Source organism: Rhinatrema bivittatum, chromosome 1 (assembly GCF_901001135.1).
Source record: "Rhinatrema bivittatum chromosome 1, aRhiBiv1.1, whole genome shotgun sequence".
NCBI lineage: Eukaryota > Metazoa > Chordata > Amphibia > Gymnophiona > Rhinatrematidae > Rhinatrema > Rhinatrema bivittatum.
This window is the reverse complement of record NC_042615.1, coordinates 594,249,934-594,277,274: the sequence shown is the minus strand read 5'-3', so window position 1 is coordinate 594,277,274 and position 27,341 is coordinate 594,249,934. Positions and strand designations below refer to the sequence as shown.

The window sequence follows — 27,341 nt, the reverse complement described above, 5'->3', positions numbered from 1 at the left end:
GAAAGAGCTACGCCTGTACTTTCTTCCTAAAAGCCAAAGACATCAGGTCTCCAGCCTGATGTCCAAAGGTGCTGAATTCCACAGTGTAGGCCCAAACACTCTATTCCGAAAGGCTACCTTTTTGATCTCTTATACCCCAGGGACAACAATCAAGGCGCCATTTGCAGATAGTAGATTATGGCTTGGAACATGCCTACTTACTAGCTTTCATAAAAATCTAGCTCCTCCATTTGGGCCACTTTATACAGTCAGGTCATGATCTTAAATTTTACCCTTTCTCTGATGGGGAGCCAGTGTTATTCTATTGCCAGTCGAATTGATAAGGGCTGCCATACTGGGCAATCAGACACTGATGTATTTTTAGGTTTAAAAGAGAACTAAGTTAAATGCAATTTAGTGCACATACTGTGCAGTATATACTGAATAACATTCTGAATTTGCATTTTGTATATTTTTGACCTGTATATTAGGGAGCGTAAAGAGGGACACTTAGCCATGATTTCCAATGTAGGTTCCTGCCTTTGGGGCAAGCCTGGGTTGTAAATGCTACTGAAAGATAGAAATTTCTGTACATCAGAGCAGAAATAATTCTGAGAGAGCTGGGTCTGGTCCTCCACGTAGCAAATGCTGCTATAGTATTTAGTACATGCATACAGCAGAACAGGGAGGGGCTGATGCAATGTCATGTGCTTAAAAATGTGCCTCCAAACTGGGCTCCCATTTTTGCAGTGGACACATGATGCAATATTCTGATGAGCTTCCATGCTATAAAGCACACACTAGGGTTAAATTGTGCATGCCTAGCACTCAAAAGCATCGGGCGCCCAGGAGACGTGGCTATGCACGGGTTACGAAAACGGATGCTCAATATGAGTGGCCATTTTATCCCTCCGCAGATAATTTACTGGCACAATATTTATACACACATTATACACAGCCTGGAATGTGTATATTATATGCCCCACAATTTTTTTTCTTCATCAAGCCTTTCATTTTATAATAATTTGTAGTCATCGCAAGGAGTATATCTTAGTTTCGTGATGATACTAAGTAGGAGGATCCACAGAAAAGCAGTATATTTTTTTTTAGTTGAGCTCTTAATGCATGGCAAGACTTTACGCCAGCTCTGGGGCTGGCATTAAATTTGCTGTGTTAAAAAGTGTGCGTTGGGCGCATGGTGATTTTCTTGCATTGACGGCAATAGCTAACAGCCTCATCTACATGGCATTTACATGTGATTAGCGCTATTAGCTACGCATTTGTTTGGACTTGCATTTTGGATGCGCTAATCCTCTTATTGCATCGGGTGTTAGTCTAGCACGTCCAAAATGCGCGTCCAACCACAGGTTAACCTGTGTACTAGGCTGAGCGCACTTTATTGCATTCACCTGTACTAAGGAAGATGGATGATGACTCCCTGATTAGAGATGAAGAGGAACAGGAGAAGGGTGATTGAAGAGGAAAGCTCTGGGGAATAGACATCTCAGTTCAAGAAAATTAAAAATACATTTCTAATTCCCCCATCTATATTCTGGCCAGAATATTAGCATATGATTTTTCAGTTCAACCTCACATGATAGCGGAATACTTTATATTAATTTCTCTGGAGGCCAGTTGCTCCAGTTGTATGATAATGCAGTTGCAGGATGATTATGGAATTTACCAGGGATGTGAATCGTTTTTGAACGATTAAAATTATCGTCAGATAATTTTAAAATCGTTCTAAATCGTTAGAGTGCACGATACAATACAAATGCCCCCGTTTTATCGTCAGGGGCATTTGTATTGTATCGTTAAATAAGGCACAGGAATTATTTGGGGGAGGGAGGGAAAACCGGCACACCAAAACAACCCCTAAACCCACCCCAACCCTTTAAAACCAATTCCTTACCCTCCCCCACCCTCCTGAACCCCCCCAAAATGTTAAGTTACCTGGTGGTCTAGTTGGGGGGTCCCGGCGCGATCTCCCGCTCTCGGGCCATCGGCGCCATTTTGGCTGCCACTAATTAAAATGGCGCCGATGGCCCGATAAAAAAAAACCCCCACCTGACCCTTCAAATCGACCCCCCTTAGCCTCCCCCACCCTCCCGACCCTTTTTTTTTAGGGAGGCCCGCGCCGCTAAAAAAAAACAACCCACCCGACCCTTTAAATTGACCCCCCCAAAACCTTTTAAAATTACCTGGTGGTCCAGGGGGGCCTTGGGGGGCCTCAGGGAGAGATCCAGGGGGGCCTCGGGGAAAGATTTCCCGTTTCCAGGCATCAGCTGTTCTAAAAAAAAAAAATGGTGCCGATGCCCCTTTGCCCTTACCATGTGACAGGGTATCCATGCCATTGGCCGGCCCCTGTCACATGGTAGGAGCACTGGATGGCCGGCGCCATCTTTAAAGATGGCGCCGGCCATCTTTAAAGATGGCGCCGGCCATCTTTACTCATCAGCCCCTATTATACTATACTCTATAATAGGGGCTGATGAGTAACGATGGCCAAGATGGCGCCGGCCATCCAGTGCTCTTACCATGTGACAGGGGCCGGCCAATGGCATGGATACCCTGTCACATGGTAAGGGCAAAGGGGCATCGGCTCTATTTTTTTTAGAACAGCTGATGCCTGGAAATGGGAAATCTTTCCCCGAGGCCCCCCTGGATCTCTCCTCTCCCCGAGGTGCCCCTGGATCTCTTCCCGAGGCCCCCCTGGACCACCAGGTAATTTTAAAAGGTTTTGGGGGGGTCGGGAGGGGGAGGTCAATTTAAAGGGTCGGGTGGGTTTTATTTTTTTAGCGGCGCGGGCCTCCCTAAAAAAAAAAATAGCGATGTGAATTGGAATCAGAAACGATTCCAATTCACATATCTTAACGATCAGATTTCCCCCCCCGCCCCCAGCCGAATCTGATCGTTAAGACGATCTGGCACACGATTCACATCTCTAGAATTTACAATGACTTCTAGTGCTCCACGTGGACCAATCACTTTGCTCACGTAGAAAATTCCCCTAAAATCTCATCAAATTAAGGGGGTTATTTTCTAAGGCCTTATCGCGCGCGTTAGAGTCTAACCATGCATAAAGGGCCTTTTCGCAGTGGTAACATTAAAATTAGGGGGAGGGAAGGAGTCGAGGCGGAGTTAGGGAGGAGTTGGCAGCGGCACTGCTGCTGGTGATAATGTTTCGAACATTATCGCCGGCAGTAGCGCGGGAAATAGCACCACCTTTTACAGTGGCGCTATGCCCGCGATAGCCTGCAGCCGGCCGCACCGCAGCAGGTGAAATCGCACCACCGTGGTGCGATCACCTGTGGGCTATCGCCTGCCCGCCCCCTCTTTTGCCCCCCACGCCCCCTTTAGCGCAGGCTTCATCATTCTGCACGGAATGATGAATCCTGGCCTAAATTCCCTATTTCCTTTCTATTTTGAATAAAATTGCAACAAATCTTTTGATTATTCCCTAAAACTAAATTTATCTGATAATATTAGGATGTAAGGACTATTCTAATACTGTCCAGCTAGCTAGAAAATAAATAAAACCAAAATATATCTAAAAATCACCTTACTTGTATTTGTAAAAACAATCAGAAGGCTATGCTTGTTTCAATTTATTGAATAGGAGAGCAGCCAAATAGCAAATTCCTTGCAGCAAAGAAAAACTCCTATGTCCCTTTTTTTTCTCACTCAACTAAAAAGGCTGAGATTTCAGGAATTACTTTATTGTTCTTTTCTTCTTTCCTCTCTCTCTCTCTGCAAAACAAAGGATAACCTCCTTTTACTTCCTGACTTCAAAGAGATGACTGTGATTGGTTAAAAAGATTCATTGGTGTTTAGTCCCTTACCCATGACTCGGTAATGCATTGTTTAACTAAGCTTTAAATACGTTTAATTAAAAAAGGCAGTATACATTTATATATCACACATCAAAAACATAAAAAAATAAGTGATGTACACAAATCAATTATATAACAAAATTCATATCATAATCGACAATATAAAAAATGCTTTATTAATACATATTAATAACACCATATTTACCAATCAACAAATCCCAAAACCTTATAATGTCATAAAATCACACCATTCAATGAATGGTTGTGAATGATATGAATGGCATTCATATCATTCACAACCATACAAAACCACAAACACACATATAAAATCACAAATATTCTATTCTTCCCAACATGTTTTGCACAACAGTGCTTCTTCAGAGGAAGATTACATAAACTCAGTGTACAATATACACAATAGTGGACATAATTCAAAAATTCCAAACACCTGTGCATCAGAATGTGTAGATGTCTTTAGAGAGGGTACAGCTTCAAATCACGTCAAAGGAAGGTATTCATTTTCAAAATCCCTTACTAAGATCTCCTTATTCATTTTATAATACGTATCCATCCGATACTCCAAAAACTTGAAGAACAAACAGCTTACCTCCAGGCACCATATTATACACATTAAACCCAGCTCACTTATTTGTTTCAAGTCCAAAAACGCATCATCAAAGGAATGCTCACCACAGAAAAATCACCATCATAGTTTCTCTGAGATTCCTTTCACCTGGAAGTTCACATAGTTCTGTGCATGATCTGCTCTGGGAGCAATTAGGAGCTCTACCAGAGATCTGGGATGGTAAAAACAAGTGCCATTTTGTTGCCACCGTCTACTGCAGTTTTTTTTTTTAACTCTCCATCTCCTTTTCATTGTCTCTTCTTCATTCTTTCCAGGACCATGCCCAGTTCCCTCAGACAGGACCAGATGTGTCTTCTACCTGGGGATAACTGGATCATTAGAAAGGGATTTAGTAACAGTGGGTTACATTAGCAGAGGAAAAACTAGTTTTAAATTAATAAATTCTCCTAAGTCACCAATTTGCCCTTGTTCCATACATTGAAGCCTATTGCAATAATTGGGTGAGAGTATATTTGATTGTGCAGATGTTCTCTCAGGCAAAACAGTAAATTACACAAATTATACAGAAATTCTCTGTTTCTACCCAATATTGATGTATATTGGGATAGAACCAGGACATAGTTGCCTTCAGTTGAGCTGAGCAGCTGAGCTGAGTTTTAAAATTAGGTAATGCAAGACAGCCCAAAGTTTTTGGGAAAAATAACAAAATAAAACTTTCAGATGTTAATCATTTTATTTATTTATTTATTTTATTTATTAAGGCTTTTATATACCGACTTTCTTGATACAAATCAAATCAATTCGGTTTACAATGAACTAAGCAGAATATACAATTAACCAATCAACAAGAGATACGGAGCATACAGTTACATTATAACAAGGAAGACTTAACTTGGAGTAGGAAAATAAAGAGGGGGTGAATGGAGCAATAAATATATAAAGTGAAATAAAATAGAATAAATACTATATACAGAAGAGGGGGCAAGGGGCCAACCTCTCTTTAATGAATCATTACAGATATATTTGTACAAAGCTAGTCAGCAAAAAATAGTCTGGGATTAGACAAGAAAATCATTGTAAGAAAGTGGAACTGTCTGGGACTATATTCATTTTTATCACATTTTCCTAGTTTTAAGCAACTCCTCTATATGGGACCAGTGGACTAAATCCCTTTTGAAGTCAACTAAAAGAGGAGGAAAATTTCAGACAAAGTCATTGATCTGAACATGAACATTAATAACTCAACAGATGTATTCTTCTAATTGGCTTGGAATATTGAAGGGAACAGTGATGGATTAAGAGTCATCAAGTTTGTAACTAGAGAGCTCTCCAAATTCCTTAAAGAAACATAGGAATGTCAGCAGAAAAAGACCAATCGGCCCATCCAGTCTGCCCAGCAAGCTCCCACACTTATTTTCCCATACTTATCTGTTTCACTAACCACCAAGTTCAGGGCCCTTGTTGGTAACTGTTTGATTCAAATTTCCTGCCACCCCCTGCCATTGATGCAGAGAGTAATGTTAGAGTTGCATCAAAGATGAGCATAAGGCTTAATGGTTAAGAGTAGTAACCGCTGCATCAAGCAAGTTACCCCGATGCTTGTTTACCCAGACTGCACAAATCAATGCCTTGTTGGATGTTGTCTGAATGTAAATCCTCTTTTCCACATTTTTCCCTGCCGTTGAAGCAGAGAGCAACGCTGTATAGGCATTCAAAGTGAAGTATCAGGCTTAATTGTTTTAGGGTAGTAACTACCCCAATAAGCAAGCTACCCCCATGCTTATTTGTTTACCCAGACTATGTAGTTCAGTCCTTGTTAGTTGTTGTCTGAATGCAAATCTTGTTTTCCACATTTCCCCTTGCCGTTGAAGCAGAGAGCAATGTTAGAGTTGCATTGACTTTGTGAAGGCTTATTGAGTAAGGGTAGTAATCACCAGGTAGTAGCCTCCATTCCAACAAGCCACCCCTATGGCTCTTCTCTTCATTCCCATCCTCTAGCTTTTATGGATCCACAGAGTTTATCCCACACCCCTTTGAAATCCTTCTCAGGTTTAGTCTTCACCACTTCCTCCGGAAGGGCATTCCAGGCATCCACCACCCTCTCTGTGAAGAAATACTTCCTGACATTGGTTCTGAGTCTTCCTCCTTGGAGTTTCAAATTGTGACCCCTAGTTCTGATTTTTTTCCAACGGAAAAGGTTTGCTGTTGACCATGGATCTTTAAAACCTTTCAAGTATCTGAAAGTCTGTATCATATCACCCCTGCTCCTCCTCTCCTCCAGAGTATACATATTTAGGTTCTTCAATCTCTCCTCATAAGTCATTTTATGAAGGCCATCTGCCTTTTTGGTTGCCCTTCTCTGGACCGCCTCCATCCTGTCTCTGTCCCTTTGGAGATACAGTCTCCAGAACTGAACACAGTACTCCAGGTGAGGTCTCACCAAGGCCCTGTACAAGGGGATCATCACTTCCTTTCTCTTACTAGGTATTCCTCTCTCTATGCAGCCCAGCATTCTTCTGGCTTTAGCTATCACCTTGTCACATTGTTTCGCCGACTTCAGATTGTTAGACACTATCACCCCAAGGTTTCTCTCCTGCTCTCTGAACATCAGCCCTTCACCCCCCATCAAATACAGTTCTTTCGGATTTCCACACCTCATATGCATGACTCTTCACTTCTTGGCATTGAATCTCAGCTGCCATATCTTCGACCACTCTTCCAGCTTCCTTAAATCCCATCTCATTCTCTCCACTCCTTCCAGCATGTCCACTCTGTTGCAGATCTTAGAATCATCATCGCTCACAAAGATATTGAACAGGACCGGTCCCAACGCCGATCCTTGCGGCACTCCACTTAACACTGCTCTCTCTTCAGAGTAAGTTCCATTTACCATCACACATTGTCTTCTGTCTGTCAACCAGTTTGCAATCCAGGCCATCACCTCGGCACTCACTCCTAAGCTTCTCATTTTATTCACAAGTCTCCTGTGCGGGACCATATCAAAAGCTTTGCTGAAATCCAAGTAGATGACATTGAGCACTCTTCCTCGATCCAATTCCCTAATCACCCAATCAAAAAAGTCAATCAGATTTGTCTGACAGGACCTTCCTTTGGTGAATCCATGCTGCTTCTGGTCCAGCAATTCTTCTGACTGTAGATAGTTCACTATTCTTTCTTTCAGTAGCAACTCCATTACTTTTCCCACCACCGAGGTGAGGCTAACTGGCGTGTAGTTTCCAGCCTCCTCTCTGCTCCCACTCTTGTGAAGCGGGACCACCACCTCTCTTCTCCAGTCACTCGGCACCACTCTCGTTTCTAGGGATCTATTGAACAGGTCACGCAGCGGACCCACCAGCACATCTCTGAGCTTTTTCAGTATTCTGGGATGAACCTCATCAGGCCCCATGGCTTTGTCCACTTTCAGTTTTCCTAGATCTTCCCATATATTCTCTTCTGTAAACAGAGTTTCATCTACTCCACTCCCCTCCAGTTTCTTGTTAACTAGCGACGGTCCTTCTCCAGGGTCCTCTTTAGTGAACACTGAACTGAAGTATTCATTTAATATTTCTGCCATTTCTTCGTCTCTCTCCACACATTGATCCTTTTCACCTTTCAATTTCACTATACCACTTTGTATCTGAAAAATGTTTTGTTACCTCGCTTTACCTCTTTGGCAATCCTTTCTTCCGCTTGACTTTTTGCTGTCTTGATTACTTTCGTCGTCTCTCTCAGTTCCACCAGATATTCTTCCTTGTGATCCTCCCTTTGGGATCCTTTATATTTCTTAAACGCTGTTCTTTTAGCTTTTATTTTATCAGCCATCTCCTTTGAGAACCAGATAGGTTTCATTTTTCTCTTGTTTTTCTTTACTTTTCTAACATATAGATTAGTTGCCTTGGTAATTGCTCCTTTTGGTTTGGCCCACTGTTGTTCCACATCTCTCTTGTTCTCCCAGCCTTCTAGTTCTTCCTCCAGGTACTTCCTCATTTCAACAAAGTCTGTGTTTTTGAACTGCAAAACCCGGGTCTTTGTGCGACTTCTCCATGTCCTATTTGTGATATGAAACCAGACCGTTTGATGATCACTAGTGCTGAGGTGGGCACCCACCTGGACATTAGAGACATTATCTCCGTTAGTGAGCACTAAATTGAGCATAGCGCCCTCCCTCATGGGTTCCATTACAATTTGTTTGAACAGAGCCCCTTGCAGGGCATCCACTATCTCTCTACTACTATTAGATTCTGCAGAAGGGATTCTCCAGTCTACATCCAGAAGATTTAAATCTCCAACAATCACCACTTCTCCCTTCTTTCCCATCTTTTGGATGTCTTCAACCAGATCTCTGTCAAGTTCTTCCATTTGATTTGGAGGCCTGTAAACCACTCCAATAAAATTGGATTCCCCATCATCTTTTTTTAGGTCGGCCCATATTGTTTTTGACATAAAGAGTCACTCCTCCCCCTTTTCTGTCCTTCCTTAACAAGTTATAGCCCGGTATGGTCGTATCCCAATCATGAGACTCTGTGAACCACGTCTCTGTGACAGCAACAATGTCCTAGTCCACCTCCACCATTAGGGCTTGCAGATCTAGGATTTTAATGCCCAAACTACAAGCATTTGTGCTCATAGCTTTCCAGCTTTTTTAGTTCAGGTTATTGCTTTTATTGAAAAATTCACCCATCCTAGATGGGACTTGAACCCAAAATCCCTGGTTTAGGAGGTCAATGCCTTATTCACTAGGCCACTGGGGCTTATAAACAGCCAATAAATTGGGCAGAGAAACCAATAGGTTTGTTATAAATAATAATGCATTACCAGCATGCAATGCTAATTTATGTTCTGAGTTCCCAGTTCTAATCCTTGTAATATCCCCACAAGTACAAATTGCTTGGGCTAATGGCAGTAGGAACAGGGCAGAGTAGAGCAGATAGGGGACAACCCTGCCTGGTTCTTTTTCCTATAATAAAGGACTAAGTTAACGTCCATTTATTTTTAAGCTAATTTTTGGCTGGACCAAAATTAATTTTCTCTAACAGAGTAGAGAGATATGGCCGCTCTACTCTGTCAAAGGCTTTCTCGGCATCTAAAGATAGGAAAAGAGCAGGGAAATTGGCTCTGACCTTTAAGTGATGGACTAGATTTAATACCTTTGTAATATTATCTGCCAAACTCTTGCTTTTATTAAACCCAGTATGGTCATTATGGATCAAGTCTAAAGTACATTTTTCCAGCCATCTGGAAATAAATTTAGCCATAATCCTAGTACTGGTGTTTATCAAGGAGATTAGTCTATGAACTGCACAACAGGTTATGCTTCCCACTTTAATGTATGTTGGTAACATAGGCATGTAGAAAGGACAGCAGTACATTCCTACTTTTTAAAGTCTCATTCAGGGCCTCAGTTAGTAATGGGAACAACTATGCACGTTTTATAGAGTTAAACTGAAAATCCATCAGGTCCTACTGATTTACCAGCTGGAAGAGAATTTAAAGCCCAGTGGGCTCTGGGACAGAAATAAGTTCTTCCAGAACAGCCTTATCCTAATCTTTAATAGTTTTGCTTTGAATGTCATTTAAAAAATTTGTCCATATGTTACTCTGAGAAACTCCCATCCAAAGTATGGCTTAGCTATTTCTAATCCAATTTTTGCAACTATCAAAAAAAACCCCCAAAACTGATTGAGGATCATGATCCAAATCAAAACTAGTCTTATGATGGTGTCATGTCTGTGGTGGTGAGTGGTGCAGTTAGGAGGGCAGTCGTCTTCCTCTTGTGCATGTTGTAGTTGAAGGGGGTGGGCACGACCTCAATCACCTACTGCTCTGTATGCATCCATTGTCAATAAAAAGTTAATTTGTAAGCACAAGACTGAAAACTGGCTTTGTTTAAAAACATTTAGCTCACCTGATTGGCAGGTGCTACTTAGGTGATCTTTTTCATTTTATCTGAAACATTCTCCTTTGACCACCTGCACTGAAGAACAAAGATCTCCGGCAAGACATGTTATAGTTTTGCTCACCCTTAATTCAGGTAGTAAGGCTAGCATTTGGTGTTCATGTGTTTTCTCTTTGGAGGTAATTTTGTGTGACCCGGCCTTGCCTGTCAATAAAGAGTTTCCCTTATATTTTTCCATCATAGATGGAGGGATTTTTTTTTCTTGTCTTCTTGGCATTCTTCTCTAGCTTTAACCCCATCATTTTGTGGGAGGCTCCTGTAGGCTGTAAATGGTCCCTGGAGCATGCTCAGTCTTCAGAGGGAAGGTGACACTGAGAGAGGAGTAGGAGCTTTGCTGATGGCCATGGCCATAGCCTCATCCCTGGAGGTTGGTAATTATAAGAAAAAGAAGGAGTTTTTGCTGTTGATCTTGGCCATCCTAGCGTGGGATTGCTCAAGAAGAGAGGAGGAATTTTTTGACTATTGAGAATTTTGTGGATTTTGGCCAGTCTGGAAGGAAGGGCATCCCCTCTGTATCCAGAAGGGCTGGGTCATGCATCTTTTTGCCCTAGCTGCAAGGAAAAGGCAAGGGAGAGAAGAAGAGAAGATTCTGTGCGGTTTTTGTTACCGCTGGGTTGGAATCTGAAGATCTATTGGGATTTTTGGGAACTCTTTTGACTGTAAAAGCTATTTTTCAACATGGATTTTTCCAGTTTGTACCTAATGTATGTTGGAGTTACATTCAAGTTATCCTACCCTCCATGGGAAAGGACTTTTGAGTATGAATGGTGATGCAGAAGTGCAAAGACCAACTAGGAATTAAAAAAATGAACATTGTTTTTCTGATTCTTATATTTTTGATTCTGTTTCTTATTTTCACCATACTGGGCTGGATTCTTATTTTTAAACTGCAGTGAATTCTTTATTTTGAACACCGCTTGGACTCCCAGTGTGTCATTTCCACCTCCTGGTGTTTTGTTTGAACTGTGGTGAATGGACAGTGATTGCTACTGCCAAAGTGTTTTTTTTTTCTTTTCTGGGTTTTGTGTGGTTTCTCTTACACTTCCTGTGGGACACCCTTCACCATCCTGAGGGTTTGAATACTGGACTTGCTGATCACTCCAGGGGCCCAGGAAGCCAATTCCCCCCCCCCCCCCCCCCCATCTGGACTTGAACCCCAGACCCGTAGTACCCCTGCATGAAGCAACAGAGCCAAACGGGGGACTGGCTACATTTGTAACACCACGCAAAAGTTAGCCAGCAAATACACGCATAAGTTACACTAATTTTCAAAGTGGACTTGCGTGCACAAGTCTGCTTGGGAAATTATTCCGGCACAACTCTGTGTACAAACTTGCACCTGCTATTTGGTGCATGCAATTTTGCCAAGAGAATTTATGCGCGTTCTTTTTAAAATGAAAAAGTATGTGCAGACGTCCAGCCCTGCCTAGTCTCCCCCATCTGGAATGCTTCTTACTTATGTGCGTAAAAGTACGTGTTTTCAGCGTGCATGCATGCAATTTTATGCGCAGTTTTCTAAAGAGCCACTTCTGTTGGCAGAGTAATGTTTTGCCCTTTGAAAATTACTCTATCTATGCTAATTTTAATAAGATCAAAGGGGAAGCAGCCAGCAATGAAAAGAAACACAGCCCTTTGGTGAAAGATGGGTCATCAGAAAAATAGGCCCAGGGAACACCTTTAATTTCACACTCAAGATCAGATCCATGCTATGGATTATGGAATTTGGGATTGCTTTTGCTTATTTATGGAAAGTTATCAGAACAGTCTTTTTTTTTTTTTAATTAAAAGTACTGTGACTGAATGGAGCTGTCTCCTAGCATGCTATTCTCCTGGTGGTCGTGCCATGGTAGCTTAATGAAAAGAAAGAATGGACTTAATGAGACATCCTGTGCCTGATTCTTTTGCACACCTCTGTGAAAAGGCTCCATAGGACAGAGCTGACAATTTGTCCTAAAATCTTTTTTTATTTTTGCAGCATGAGAAAAAACAATGAAAAGAGTTAAAGATCCCTAGATATCCTTCCATTTCTGCATTTGGGGAATTCTGCAGGCATCAGCAAATGCATTTTTTTCATTCCCTGGCATTACACTTACACCCCTGTATTTTCATAAACCCAAAGATTTGCAAAGCAGGATTTGCATATTGTTTTACCACTTGCAGGCAGATAAGAAACTGTACACGAGATGGCAAGAGTTAAATGAACTCATGTTGTTCCTCCTTACTAAACACTTGCAACGCTAATCAGCTGGACTGATTTTCTGTTATAATTTTCTAAAATAATTAAGTAAATGATCTGGAGTGCAATCAGGGGCTTCACTAGGGGGTTGATGCAAATTCAGTATTGTTTTTATTTCCATTTTTAAGCTTTGTTCCATGCATCCAAAAAGGAAAGGCAGTGAAAGAAAGGGAAGAAGAGAAGCCTATAAGGATATGACAGAACTGCACACGTCCATGCCCACTTTTTAAATGAATGAAGTTGTGAAAAAACAAAACAATAAAATAAAGAGTGGTGGAAAAAAGGTCTAGACTACTTGCCCCAGCTGCATTTGCAACCTAGCTTCAGGCTCCAAATGTCACTTTAAATCCCTTTACTGATTTTTAAGTCGGAGACATTCAGCATGGCTGGGATTTCCTACATAGTGGCTTCATTCCCTTTAAACTCTCAACCCCAACTTTCAGGCCAATACAGTACAGTACGGCGGAGCGCACTGTTAACCCGCGATTGGACGCACGTTTTGGACGCGCTAGCTTTACCCCTTATTCAGGAAGGGGTAATTTATTTATTTATTTATTTATAACTTTTCTATACCGAAGTTCAAATAACAGAGTTAATTATCGCTCCGGTTTACATTGCAACCATAAAAACAGTGACAAAGTTGTCTTACATAGAACAGGGGGAGAGAAAAACTTGGATACAGCTTAAGCATGGGAAGTAATGTGTCAAAACTGGTAAGAACTGATAAGAGTTGGCTTTTTGGGGTAACAAGGTATTCCGAGGGAGGGGGTAGGAATGAGGGATTGTAAGGGGGTTGGAAGGTGGGGGGGGGGGGGGGGGGGGAGGGTAGCGGAGGGTTACCATAGATTTGATGAAACTAATATACACATATTAAATAGCTTAGGTAGCGGAAGAAAAAGTGCTTAGGCATCTGAGCTTAGGAAGAGAAGGTCCGTGGAGGATGAGGCAAGGACGAGGGTTATGGGAAGGCTTGTCTGACTAGTGGCGTCTTAAGTCTCTTCTTGAATGTAATTGGGCATTGTTCCAGCCTAAAGTCCGGTGGGAGCAGGTTCCACTGTTTGGGGCCTGCGGTGGAAAAGGCTCTTTTACTAAAGGAGGTTTTGAAATGTAGCTGTTCTAAGAGTCCCTCTTTGCGCTAATCTCAGAGGACGGGTTGAGGTATGAAGTTGCAGGGGGGTCGATAGGTCCAGCGGAGAGATGTTAAGAATGGCTTTGTGGGTGATTACTAAAAGCTTGTAGAGGATTCTGAATCTGACTGGGAGCCAATGGAGCTTCTTAAGGATCGGTGTTATGCGCGTCCAACCCCCCTGAACCTAATAGCACCTGCAACATGCAAATGCATGTTGATGGCCCTATTAGGTATTCCCGCGCGATTCAGAAAGCAAAATGTGCAGTCAAGCTGCACATTTTATTTTCAGATGCACAGAAAAGCAGTAAAAACTGCTTTTCTGTGCATCTTTTCAGGTGCACAGAAAAGCAGTAAAAACTGCTTTTCTGTGCACCGTCCGACTTAATATCATGGTGATATTAAGTCATGGTGGTCCGACTTAATATCATGGTGATATTAAGTCGGAGGTCCCGAAAGTTAAAAAAAAGTAAAAAAAAAAAAAATTTGAAATAGGCCTGAGGCTCGCGGGTTGAAAACTGGACGCTCAATTTTGCCGGCATCCGGTTTCCGAACCCGTGGCTGTCAGCGGGCTTGAGAGTCGATGCTGGCAAAATTGAGCGGCGGCTGTCAAACCCCCTGACAGCTGCCGCTCCTGTCCGAAAAGAGGCGCTAGGGACGCGCTAGTGTCCCTAGCGCCTCTTTTTACAGCCGGCCCTAATTTAAATAAATTAACTTACTGAATTGCGTGCACAGGAGAGTGGCCTGTGTGCGTGCCGGGAGAGCGGGAGAGCTCACCCGCTCTCCCGCGATTTTTAGTGTATTGGCCTATGTATTTGGCTGGCTTCAGCTCCAGCTCCCAGGACCCATAAACTGCCTGGCCTTAATCCCTCTGATTGCATAGTTATTCTGTCCATTCTCCTCCTTTTGAAAAGTGAAAATACAGCAGGGCTTTCAATAACAGCAACTTTTACATTGGTAGGAGTTTTGCACCTAAGCACCTTTGCATTTCAGCAGATTCATATCACTTCTCACAGAGAGGCAGAAACACAGTTCTCAAGGCAGAAATCATAATACGCTTTGCAGTGAAACACCAGTCGTAGTATCTCCACAGGCTGTAGTAGTCCCATTCTCTAGGCTTAACCCCAAACAGCTAATATTCAATTAGTTTTGGCTGCAGTCTCTGCATCTCTGGCAGTCCCCTTACTCTTAATTTCCTCCCAATGTATCTATAACAAACAATGCTTGACCACTGCTGGGCTTCTCTCTCTCAATCTTACTTTGGTATCATTTGAGTCTTTATCTTGACCACTGTTTGCTTCTAGCTTAAGCTGCAACAGGTCCTGCCTGTTAATAAACAGGCAGCTGTTTACCTTAGTACTAGTTAACTGACCAAAAAACCCCTCATGAACACCTGAAGAACAGGGCTCTGTATGGTTAGCCTGTGTTCTCATGTATTTAGCTCTATCTGGCTCCCCACAGGACTCAGGACTTCTAGGAAGTCTTTTTGTTTACAGCTTTCTTTCCAAAAAAGGAAAGTTTCACTTAGTCTTGTGGGTTGCTTGTTAAATCCTTCTTCTGGATCTGGGTCCTCTAATTCTTCCTCCATTTCACCAAGCTCTTGTGTTGAGCTGCCTCTCTGGTCTTGAGGTCTCAATCTCTGTGGCTCGGCTCGGCTGAGCTATCTGGTTTGTTGTGTTCCTGTGTTTCCCTCTCTCTGCTCCATTACTGGCAATACTTGCTTGATACAGGTGCTAGCCTACTACTGCAGAAGTGGATACCACACTGTATCTTCGGACGTCCCACCCCCATCCCAGGCTTGGAAATAGGCCACACCCTATCTGCCACACCTGCCTACTCAAATCAACCTAGCAACCTACTCCCAAGATTTCTTCCTGGAATCCATCTTAGTAGCAGGCTGTTTCTAACTCCTCCAAAGGCTCTTATTAGAGGAAATCTAGATATTTTCCTGCTTTATGAAGCTCAGGAACTAAAGCAAAACTAAGTGAATCGCCATTCTCATATAATGCATAGAGATGTTTAAAATCATGAGAGGTCTAGAACGGGTAGATGTGAATCGGTTATTTACTCTTTCGGATAGTAGAAAGACTAGGGGGCACTCCATGAAGTTAGCATGGGGCACATTTAAAACTAATCGGAGAAAGTTCTTTTTTACTCAACACACAATTAAACTCTGGAATTTGTTGCCAGAGGATGTGGTTAGTGCAGTTAGTATAGCGGTGTTTAAAAAAGGATTGGATAAGTTCTTGGAGAAGTCAATTACCTGCTATTAAGTTCACTTAGAGAATAGCCACTGCCATTAGCAATGGTAACATGGAATAGACTTAGTTTTTGGGTACTTGCCAGGTTCTTATGGCCTGGATTGGCCACTGTTGGAAACAGGATGCTGGGCTTGATGGACCCTTGTTCTGACCCAGTATGGCATTTTCTTATGTTCTTACGTTAATACATTATAACTCATCAATCTTACTATTCAGATTTCTGGCATTTTAAGTTATGCTTTTTATTTGCTTATTAGCAAATAATACAGACATTGCAGACTCTATTCTGTATACACTTTGCATTTCCTATGTTCAGTTCCACAGATATCTTAACTTAGTCCTTACTCACAGACAGAGGAGGCCACATCTTCAACTCCAAAATTTATTAATAAGTAAAACAAATAACAGAGTCTTAATGTGCATAAAACTGAAGATTATAGCGGCCAGCAAAGTCTGGGCCATAGAAATAAGGATAGGTAAAATGAAAATTATTATGCAGGGTTGGCCAGGATAGCTGCTGATTCATATAAGCCTGACCAGTACTGACCAGAGATGACTGAAAAAAAATCATGAGGCAAGAAAGCTCCCGTATACCTTTGCCTCAGTCAAAAGTTAACCCTTCAGAGCCAGCTGCACTGAATACAGCAGAAGCTGTGAACATGCAGGCTGACCACCAGTTTGCAGTATAACAGCAAACACAGAAACTATACAGAGTAAAGCACAAACAATAACATTAGTAACAGAAGCTGCCATGGAGGCAGGACACTATCAGGCCGATACTGTAAGAATCGCAGGAGAGCGGGTGCTCCGTGTTGAGCGCCCACTCTCCCAATGTGCGCCCAGCCACCTCTCCTGGGCGCGCGATTCTTTATTTAAATGAGGGGTTGCACTAATAAGGAGGCACTAGGGTCAATAGCGCATACCTAATGCCTCCTTATTAATGTAGAAGTGGATGTCAACAGGTTCCGCATACCGACGCTCAATTTTACCGGCATCGGTTTCCAAACCTGATGACAGCCATGGGTTAGGAAAACGTACGCCGGTAAAACCGAGCGTTTGTTTTTCTAACCTGCTGACCGGTGGGCAGATTTTTTAAATTTTTTGGTTCCTCCGACTCGCTAGGATATTAAGTCGGAGGGTGTACAGAAAAGCATTATTTTCTGCTTTTCTGTATACTTTTCTGGGTTGCTCAGAAATTAACGCCTGCCCTTGGGAGGCATTAATTTCTGAGCGTAAAATGTGCAGCTTGGCCGCACATTTTACTTTTAGTATCCCAGGGACTAACTGATAGCCTCATCAACATGCATTTGCATGTGATGAGCGCTATTAGTTTTCGGGGGGTTGGCTGCGCATTTTCGACGTGCTAAACCCCTTACAGTATACGAGGTAATAGACGCGCATCAAAAACGTGCGGCCAATCGCGTGCTAGACAGTGTGCTCGGCTGAGTGCACCATACTATATCAGCCTATATAAAAGCAGGACAATAATGAATAAACAGGAAAGCACCTAAGGTGACAGGACACACATGTTCAAATCTGTGTCCTCTTTTTCTTCCTCCGTCTGAGCTACTTCAGCTTTAACTATATTCTAACTTCTCTCTTTTGCAAGTATCCTTGGAAGATACCTCCCTCCAAATAAAGCATTTCTGAGTTTTATGCTAAGCCTTCTCTCATGGGCTATTTTAAAAGCTGCTCTGTCTCCTTTTTAAAAGGTAGCGGCAGCATCCTGGTTCCACTCTGGTTAAGGTGGAGCCTGTCCTGCTGGAATAGGTTCCCCCTTCCGCAGAATGTTCCCCAGTTCCTAACAGATGTAAAGCCTGGTGATTAGAGCAGCAGGCTATGAACCAGGGAAACCACGGTTTAGATCGTACTGCTGCTCCTTGGGACCTTGGGCAAGTCAACTTTACCTTCCATTGCCTCAGGTACAAAACATAGATTGTGAGCCCTCTGGGGATAGGGAAATATTTACAGTACCTGAATGTAATCTACTTTGAAGTGCCAAGTGGAATATAAATCATAAATAAAATAAATAGGTCCACGTACTGAGACTCTGGAGCTCAGCCTGTCTCTGGGGCCCTGTGTGTGGAATGAGGAGCATTTCTAAGAATGCAACCCTAGAGGTTCTGGATTTCAGTTTTCTACCTAAAAGCCTAAATTTATCCTCCAGAAAGTCCCTTCTGCACCATCCTATATCATTAGTATTTACATGTACCACAATAGCTGGCTCCTCTCCAGCACTCTCTAAAATCTTATTTAGATGGTGTATGAGGCCTGCTACCTTCTCACCAGGCAGGCAAATTAACATGATCACTCGTGACCACCAGCCAGCCAGCTACCTACATTCCTAATGTTCGAATCTTCAACTATAACAAGTGTCCTAACCATTCCCTCCTGGGCACAAACCCCTAGAGACACATCTACAGTTTGAAAGGATGAAGCATCACCTAGAGGGAAGGCCCTAGGTACTTCCTGCCACACCAAGGTGACCTTGCTCCTCCAAAGCAACACAAGGGTGTATAGACTGGAATGCGAACCACTCTACTATGTCCCTGAGGTCTATATATACACCTCTCTATCTGCCCCAGTGCCTCCAGATCTGCCTCTCTAGCCCCCCGAGATCAGACAATTTTCTGAGAGCCAGGAGCTCTTTGCTCTGGGGTGCCCAAATACAACCTCCTCCAAAAGGTAGATTAATCAGTGCAAAAGACTGTGTAGCCCTCATCTTGCTGCTGGACCATTGCCTGCATCTTAATTTTGTTGAGTTACTAAAGATTTAAAGGCTGATTATAGAGTGGATATATCTCAATTTAAGGGTTTTTAAATGTATTTATTAAGAATTGTTTAAAACCTAGGTTTTTAAATTTGATTGCAACGTGACTGTTAATTTGTGAATGACTAGCAACTGAAGTAAAATTAGTCATTAAAATCTGGATTAATTGTATGTCAATCTAAATCACTATTTAACTCCTATTGTGAAGATTTTCCTCTTAATGGCGGTAATAATCTATAGATCAAAAAAGTGACTGGGGTGGGTAGAAGATGGGGAGGGAGGGAAAGTAGTAATCAAACTATTTACTAGTTGCCCAGGAACCAGTACCTTCTCAGATCAAATAAGTGACTTTTGCAAATTTACAATTATAAACACTTGCAAACAAATACTAACCTTAATGAGCTCACAGAATGAATCCAAGGTTTATTTTCCCAGAACACAAATAAAATATCAATAAATATATTTCAACAGATTTATTTAGATATATTTTAGCAGATCAACATATCTATATTTATATAGCTATCTATTTCCAGGCTATGGTTCTAAATTATTGTATTTGAATTGCATTTATTGATTATGTTTATGCTAGGATGCATTTAGATATTTTTGTTATTATTATATTTTATGGCTATATTGCATTTTTCATGAAGCCATGTACGATCTTATGTATGTATGTTTAGCATTATTGTGAACTGCTTTGGGTCAAACTTTTGTTTGAGGGAGACAGTGTACAAATATAACACAACAGGCCTTTGCTTAGAATTTTAGTTCTGATTTTCTGCCTGAATTTTATTCTTGATTTTCTGTCTGTATTATTTTAAGCTAAGTGAGAAGAGATGTTGTTTTTCCTATATATTTTAATAATATCGATATTCATATTATAATCCATTAGGATGGATGAAACTGATATAGGTGGAATCGAAGGCATTTTAAATTAATTGATTTATTTATTCATTGAGTTCAGCCTTCACAAGCCTGAATGTTAATCCTAATTTTTCAATGCATCTTCCTAGAAGTTTCACATGGCTTCACTGGCTCGTTTACAACAGAAATTAGGTTTGTTGTTTTTATGCTTTTCTATATAGAGAGCTTTCCATTCTTGTGTCATGACATTTTGTGTCTTCTCTTGCAGGTTACTTGTCTGGAAAGATGGTTCTCTTTTCACACTGTTTAAGATTTTTTCCATTTATCCTGTTACATCCATGGATGGGGACATCATTGTCTCTAAATCTGGAGGATCCAAATGTATGCAGCCACTGGGAGAGGTAAGGATTGTATTGCTGATACAAGCTTGAGGCACTGCTGTCTCCCACCTAGACTTCCATGTGCCACGCCGTCCCATTTCACTGGCTGCTCTCCTGCTTATGAGTTAAAACTACTGCTTTTGAGGTCTGTACAAAATGATTAAAAAAAACCCACAAGGACAGATATGCATCAGTACAGGCATTCATTTCTGCAATATAATTTAATATTCATAATACATAGGATAAATTAAATGTTTTCTTTCTGAAGTGCTCCAAGAAATTAAAAAAAAAAGAAGAATATTAAATCCTTGCTCTACAATCCCATTGACACTTGCCTTCCAGAATTCTACTTACCAGTAGACCATAGAACGTTTGTGCATGGTGTTCGTGAACAGTTTGTTCTATTTTATTATGTGGGCATTTTCACACTATAGCTCCTGCAATACATATAAAGAGAACTTTAACTGTGTGACATTTAACTGTCTGTTATTACAGCTACATAGGATTTATGAAACTTTCTTTCTTCATATGTATATTCCGACACTGCTGAATGCCCACATTAAAATTAGCAAAGCCTGTAATATTACACTTATTTTTTCTCAAACACAGAAGGCTGGACACACAGAAAGATGGTTCTAATTAGCACAGGTTTTGTGCCATTCACTCATCCTTTCTAAACAGTCATAAATTCAATCACTTTTCATCAACATTCCTACATCTTCTGCCTTTCTGCATTGTAACATCTAAGCCTGAGAAAGGCGAATGGATTATGAATGTTTATGAATGTTGCAGTAGCTAAAACGGAAGCCTTGATGTGGTGGCTCATAAGTTTCAAACTTGCACTAATTCATCAATTTTCCTGTGTGCGTTACCATCCTGTGTGTGTGCATGAGCACTTTCCTGGAAAGGGAAATGCCAGAGTTTGGTAGGTGAAGACAGACTACTGGACCAAGTTACTTATTTGACAGTGCACCAGGCCTCCCCAGTGTAATACAGCTGTTTAAAGATACTCACATGTTGTCTTGCTTATTTAAAACAAGCCGTTAAGCCCGTTAAAACGGGCTACATTACATTTTTTTTCAGTCCATTTTCAAACACAGCACTCTCACCTCCTCCCCCCCTCTCTCTCCTCCCCCTCCCCTCTCTCACCTCCCTCCCCTCCCTCTCCCACCTCCCTCTCTCCTCCCCTCCCTCTCCCACTCTCACCCTCCCTCACTCTCACCCCCTCTCTCCTCCCCCTCTCTCCTCCCCTCCCTCTCCCACTCTCACCACCGAGTTCACAGCTCCTCCCCGCCCCTCACTCTCACCCTCCCTCCCTCACCACCGAGTTCGCTGCTCCTCGCCACCCCCTCCCCTCACCTCACCACCGAGTTCGCTGCTCCTTGCTGCTGCCGCCACCTCCCTCACCGAGTTTGCCACTCCCCGCTGCCGCCGCCCCCCTCCCTCCCTCACCACAGAGTTCGCCGCTCCTCGCTGCCGCCGCCCCCTCCCTCACCACCGAGTTCGCCGCTCCCCGCTGCCGCCGCCCCCCTCCCTCACCACCGAGTTCGCCGCTCCTCGCTGCCGCCGCTCCCTCCCTCACCACAGAGTTCACCGCTCCTCGCTGCCGCCGCCCCCCTCCCTCACCACCGAGTTCGCCGCTCCCCGCTGCCGCCGCCGCCCCCTCCCTCACCACCGAGTTTGCCGCCGCTCCTCGCTGTCGCCACCGCCGCTCTTCACCGCCGATTCTGCTCCTCACCGCCGCCATGTTTTTCAACAGCTGACGCTGTGCTTGACCGACGTGCTCGCCCGCACATGCGCAGTAGAGCTGCTCTCTACTGCGCATTTGCGGCACGTCGGTCAACCTTCATTTATTAGGTTGATTCTAACATCAGCAACATTATTCCTGAGCCTGTAGCCAGTCATGTTGTTTTGATTTATGTGAAACTGATTTGAAATAAAAGGAAATCTGTTTAATCATTGGGAGAGAGAAGCAGGAATGGCACAGAAAGTCACATTTTACTTCCTGAGGCAATTACATTTTTTAAAAATAAAATCTCCACATAGGCTCTTACAGGCACAATGTGAATTGCTTCCAATCTCTACTGATTCACTACTTTTTTATCTAATGAATATGTGCTTAGAATAAAATGTATGTTGTACATGATGATATAACTTCAAGACATCCTCATTTCAGCTGCACTCTTATATATATATATATATATATATATATATATATATATCCCCGGATCTAGCTTGCCCTAATTTATCCTCTCCTGCTTATCTATGTCTACCTTTTGAGTCTCTTTATTGGCTCTCCATTCTTTGAACTTCTCTGCCCCTCCACCTGCATCTCAGACTTTTTATTCTGACTGTACCCCATTCTGTGTACCCAGTGATTTGTACACACCTCTCTCCACATTTAGTCTCACCTCCAGGCTTTTCCTCTTGCTATTCCCTAATATGAGTGCACTAGTATCAAGACTTAGGACTAATACTCCACCAGGTTTTATCAAGGAGTGATCATATGTAAGACATCCCTTTTATCTTCCCCAAATCTACCTCTTAAGAGCTTTCAAATATTGAGATGTCCATTTTTGGAACTCCCTCCCCTATGCAAGGTGCAAAGCTTTCCCTTCCTCCCTCCACTATCCAGGAATACCTGAAGATACCAAAAAGACATTCTATTTCTCATTGTAAAGCTGCCTCTTCTCCCACCTGGGTCCCAGTGCATTAAAAAATGGTGCAGTCCATCTGGAGATGGTGCTGAAGTGACATCACTTTGTCACCTTCCTCCACTGCGTCTGGTGCTAATTTATTTTTTGTATGGCTGTACATTTCTACAGCAGTACAACAAAATGACACCAGCCGCACTGGAGGAAGGCGCCAAAGCAACATGACTTTGGCGCCGACTCAGGTGGATGAATCTGTTTTTAAAGTGTTGAGGCAGGAGCAGTTGGCCATATCTCTTTCCCGTTTCACTACTGGATCCAGGAAGAGGGTAAGAAGAGGACAGGATGGGAGCTCTCAGTCCCACTGCTTGACAATGACCCAGCCTTGGGCCACTCCAGGTGGCCATGGCACCAAACTTCAACCTTGGGGCTAGACCTTGGTACCAGGCCTGGCCCTAGCCATGGCTAACACAGGACCCAGCCCAGAGCTTAGCCTTGGCACTGAGCTTCCAGAAGCCCTTTTTTTATATGTGACTAATAAAAAATTATCCAAAATTTTGGGGTATTTTCATTGGATGCTATTTTAGGTTTGTTCTATTTGGAACAAAAATGGCCTTATTTGTTGAGTTTTTTTGCATTCATTGAAAACGAATGTACATTTGTAATGATTTATTTTCCTCCAACTTAGATTGCAGATCCCTTACAAAATGCACCTATAAGCACTTCTTTATTGGTGTATATACTTATATTTACCTTGTGCAGCAATAAATTCCCTGTCAGTACTATGTATAATAATCCTAACATAAGAATAATGCTGTCCTTCTTTTTTAGCTATTCAGTTACCGTTCAGGAGTCCTATGCACATCCCTTTGATCAAGTTTACTACACCAGCTGCACTGATATATTGAACTGGTTTAAATGCACAAGGCACAGGTACGGTTTATATACAAGTTCATATTTTCACATACTTTTTCTGAACATGTATGTCCTCTGATCTGTTGTATTCACATGAGCACTGCATGTTGGTAATATAAATGTATGTCATACACGCTACATTTTGTTATGGTTTTCTTTAGAAATATTTGCGTATCCTAATTTTAAAAAGTGATCAATTTGACAACCTGAGAAATAGGTGAGGTTTGATCTGATTTGTAGTGTATCGCTGTGCTTCTAAACTATTTTAGAATATCATTTTTTTGATTCCTATAGACTGTAGTACAAGTTAACGGGATGGGCTGACATGAACTGTTTTCTCATTTCTTCTTTGCTTCTTGATTTTGACTGTTTTCCTTCCTTTGTTTGTTTTACACTGCTCAAAGCTGCTGATGAGAACACAAAGCATATCTCTGTTCACTCTCTTCCAGCTCACATCCACTGTTTTCCAGATTCACTCTCTTTACCCCCGTCACACTTTGTGTGGATGCAATGTGCAGTTCAGGCTCAATTTACTCTGCTTTGGACTTCAATAGGCCGTTGCACGTTTATCGTCTGATGGGGTCATGAACCCAGAGAGACTGCAGTCCGAAGGGAATAATTTGTTCTCACTAGGAAGCAAGAAAAGATAGAAAAAGTGACTCTAACTAAAAAATGAAGCAAATATGAGGAGGAAATCATTGGGCATGGAACCCAAGCCTCTTATTTTTTCTGAAGTGACTTTGAGTAAGGGCAGAGATACCCTGAAGTCCAGGATGTAACATACTCTTATCAAAATACAACTGAAGAAATAAGCCATAATATATAAAAATGCACATTTTGTAATTTTTTTCTGTGCATTTATTTTTTCATTCTGCTCCTAGCTGATACTAGTAGAAGTAATAAACTTCATTTCTGTTGGGGCGCTCTTCAGCCATTGACGGGGATGGCCGCATGATTGCGGAGCTCTCCCTCCCGGAACAAATAAAAGCTTACAACGTGCAGCCTGAGCCCCAAAAATCAGCTTACCGGCACGATCCAGAGTTGCCTGCACAGCCGCAATGGTAGTAAAATGAAAAACTGCTGATTTAAAGCAGTTCTCTTTCACCAAACTCCCGCCTGAGCTGGCTGATGACACAGCCGACAGGCTGGAACAGGCCACTGTGGGTGCATCCAAGCTAAATTTTCAAGATGGTGCCGGAGAACTCCAGGTTGGTGGAACAGACAGTTCTCCAGTAACCCTGCAGCTACGGGATGAAATATGGGGCTGGTTCCAGGAAATTAGGGCTGATCTTCTTTATTTATCATTTTTTGATTACAGATTAATCAATCAAAAACAAAGATAAAACATGTATAATATTCATACAATGAAGATTATTTTTGAGGAAGAAGGTTAACGTAAATATTCCTAACATTTTAAACAATACTCAAACTAATGATTATCGCCTTCTTCCAATTTACTCAGGAAATGGGAGCCTAAGAATGAGCAAATTCTAAGACAAAAACGGAAATAATTCCTATACAAATTATAACAAAATTTCTCAGATTTACCTTTCAATACCAATACTGTTCTTGGTTAGAGAGTCTGTTCACCTTCTTTCTGGACTCTCTGTTCTTCTAAGAATTTTTCTAAACTTTGTGGATCATAATAGATATACTTTTTATCTTTCACCCACATTATGCACTTACATGGAAACCTTATAGTGATACGAATTCCAAAAGTTTTAGCAAGATTTGCCAATGTTATAAATCTCTTCCTTCTAGTTTGAGTTTCCTTAGCTATGTCCAGATATATCCAGATCTTTTGACCCAAGTAGAGAGAGGTTCTTTTCGACATAAACAATTTAAGAACTTTATCTCTGTCCGTAGACCTAGAGAATTTTATACCCATAAGAAAGAGCTGCTAGCCTCCATTACGAATTTAAGAGAAGACCTGGTATCGCTGGGTCACCGCGTGGATAATATGGACGTGAGGGCAGACAATCATGCTGCAGCCTTAAATAAATTACAGGCACAACATGGCTTGAAGGCCACTGATGTAGCCACCCTCCAAGATAAACTGGAGGGCTTAGAAAACCCGCAGGTGTAATATTAGAATCCGAGGGGTCCCTGACTCAGCTGATCTTGCAAATGCACAGGAGGTGGCAGAGAAAATATGCAACTTTATTCTCCAGGAGGGCCAATCTACATCTGGCGAGGTGGCTAATAGCCCATGAGTTATCAAAATAGAGTGAGCTCATAGGGCCCTGGGCCAAAGGTCAGATGCCAGACCGAGAGACATTATCATATGCTTCCACAGTTATGTGCAAAACACCCAGATACTGGTAGCAGCTCAGAAGAAAAATAACTGGACCTGGGACGGCCACGCTATAAGTATCTATCAAGACTTGGCAGCTTCGAAGTTGAAGCGGAGGTATGATCTGCGAGAGGCGACGGCACTCCTGAGAGCTGAGAACATTAGATATCGATGGACCTTTCCCTTTGGTCTTCAATTTATGGTGAACAGATCGTCATACAGGGTAAAAACCTTACCTGAGGCAACAGCGGCGCTGGATAAGGCTGGCCTTAAACTCAGCATCGCACCCTCCAAGAATGCACCCAAATCACAGAAAATCGACCAGCCACGTTGGCACCGGGTTGGCAAGGGAGGAAGGCGGCTACAAAGACACTCGGAGAACTCGAGAGCAGCCCTCTTGGACCAGGGCTGAAGTTTGAACTTTTATCCTTTTGCCTTCACTATTTTCTTATACTTCGCTTAGAGGACTCCGTACAGGCTTTCACCGATAAGCCAGACTTGCCAGGGGAAACTGTGCTGGTCATTTAAGGGGTCCCTAGGGGGGCTGGTTTACTAGGGTTATTATGGTTGATATATATGGTTCCTAGAATTTTTATATCTCAAATGCTCAGTAGATAGTATCTTTCTTGAATGTTCCGGGGGGAGGGGGGGGGAACAAGTGGGAGACTATCCCTGAAAACGTCAGGGTCCCTCCGAGGAGGAGGGGAGATATGACCATCCAGGTGGTTAGGTCTGCTTGGGAGGGGGGGGGGGAGATCTCTCCAGTGGGAATTGCTCTTAAACTATACAGAGGGGGGGGGGGGGGCCGGGGGTCTTTAGTGGACGATATCATTGCTGCTAAGGAGATTTTTCTATTCTCACACTATGGCATTAGATGAGTGAGTTGTATCCATCAACGTGAAAGGGCTCAATCATCATTGAAAGCGCTTTCTATTAGAACAGGAGCTCCTAACTAAGAGGGCATCCATTGGAATGATATGAGAAATCTACCTATGTAAACGGCATGAACACTTATTGTCATTTCGGCATTTTCCCCGTAGATATCTTCCAACAAGCTCTAAAGTAGCAAAATATATGGGTGTGGGCATTTTGATTAGCCAGGATTTGATTCACGAAGTGATAGCCTTTATTACTGATCCCCAAGAAAGATACGTTCATCTAAAGTTGCGCTTGGACAGAAATTATCATCTTAATAACTGTATACGCTCCCAATGTTGGTAAAACATTCGGAAGGGCTGCTAATTCTCGGGGGAGATTTTAATGTCACCTATATCCACTGCATCTCGGCTAAAAAAATATATGATGAGTTTCGCTGACTTCCAGAGTAAATATCCAGGGGCTGCACAGCATTTTTTGAACTTTGCCCAGGTTCACCACTTTTTGACAGCGTTACAGGGAGGCAAGTATCTGCGTCTTTCTAAATCTTTATTCGAAAATTATTGTGAACACTCTGAGAAAATCAAAGTTCTCTCATCTTACGGCCTGGTCTCA

General features: G+C 42.3%; 1 protein-coding gene across 3 annotated transcripts in view; it reads left to right on the top strand.

The window, feature by feature from the left end:
• The window catches only part of MEGF10 (multiple EGF like domains 10), a 419,721-nt gene that overhangs the window by 53,582 nt on the left and 338,798 nt on the right, over positions 1–27,341 (top strand). For all 3 annotated transcript variants that reach the window (XM_029619232.1, XM_029619240.1, XM_029619250.1), the window contains 2 exons: positions 19,880–20,012; positions 23,474–23,575. In XM_029619232.1, the coding sequence (XP_029475092.1) occupies positions 19,880–20,012; positions 23,474–23,575 (235 nt within the window). The remainder of the gene's footprint in view (positions 1–19,879; positions 20,013–23,473; positions 23,576–27,341) is intronic.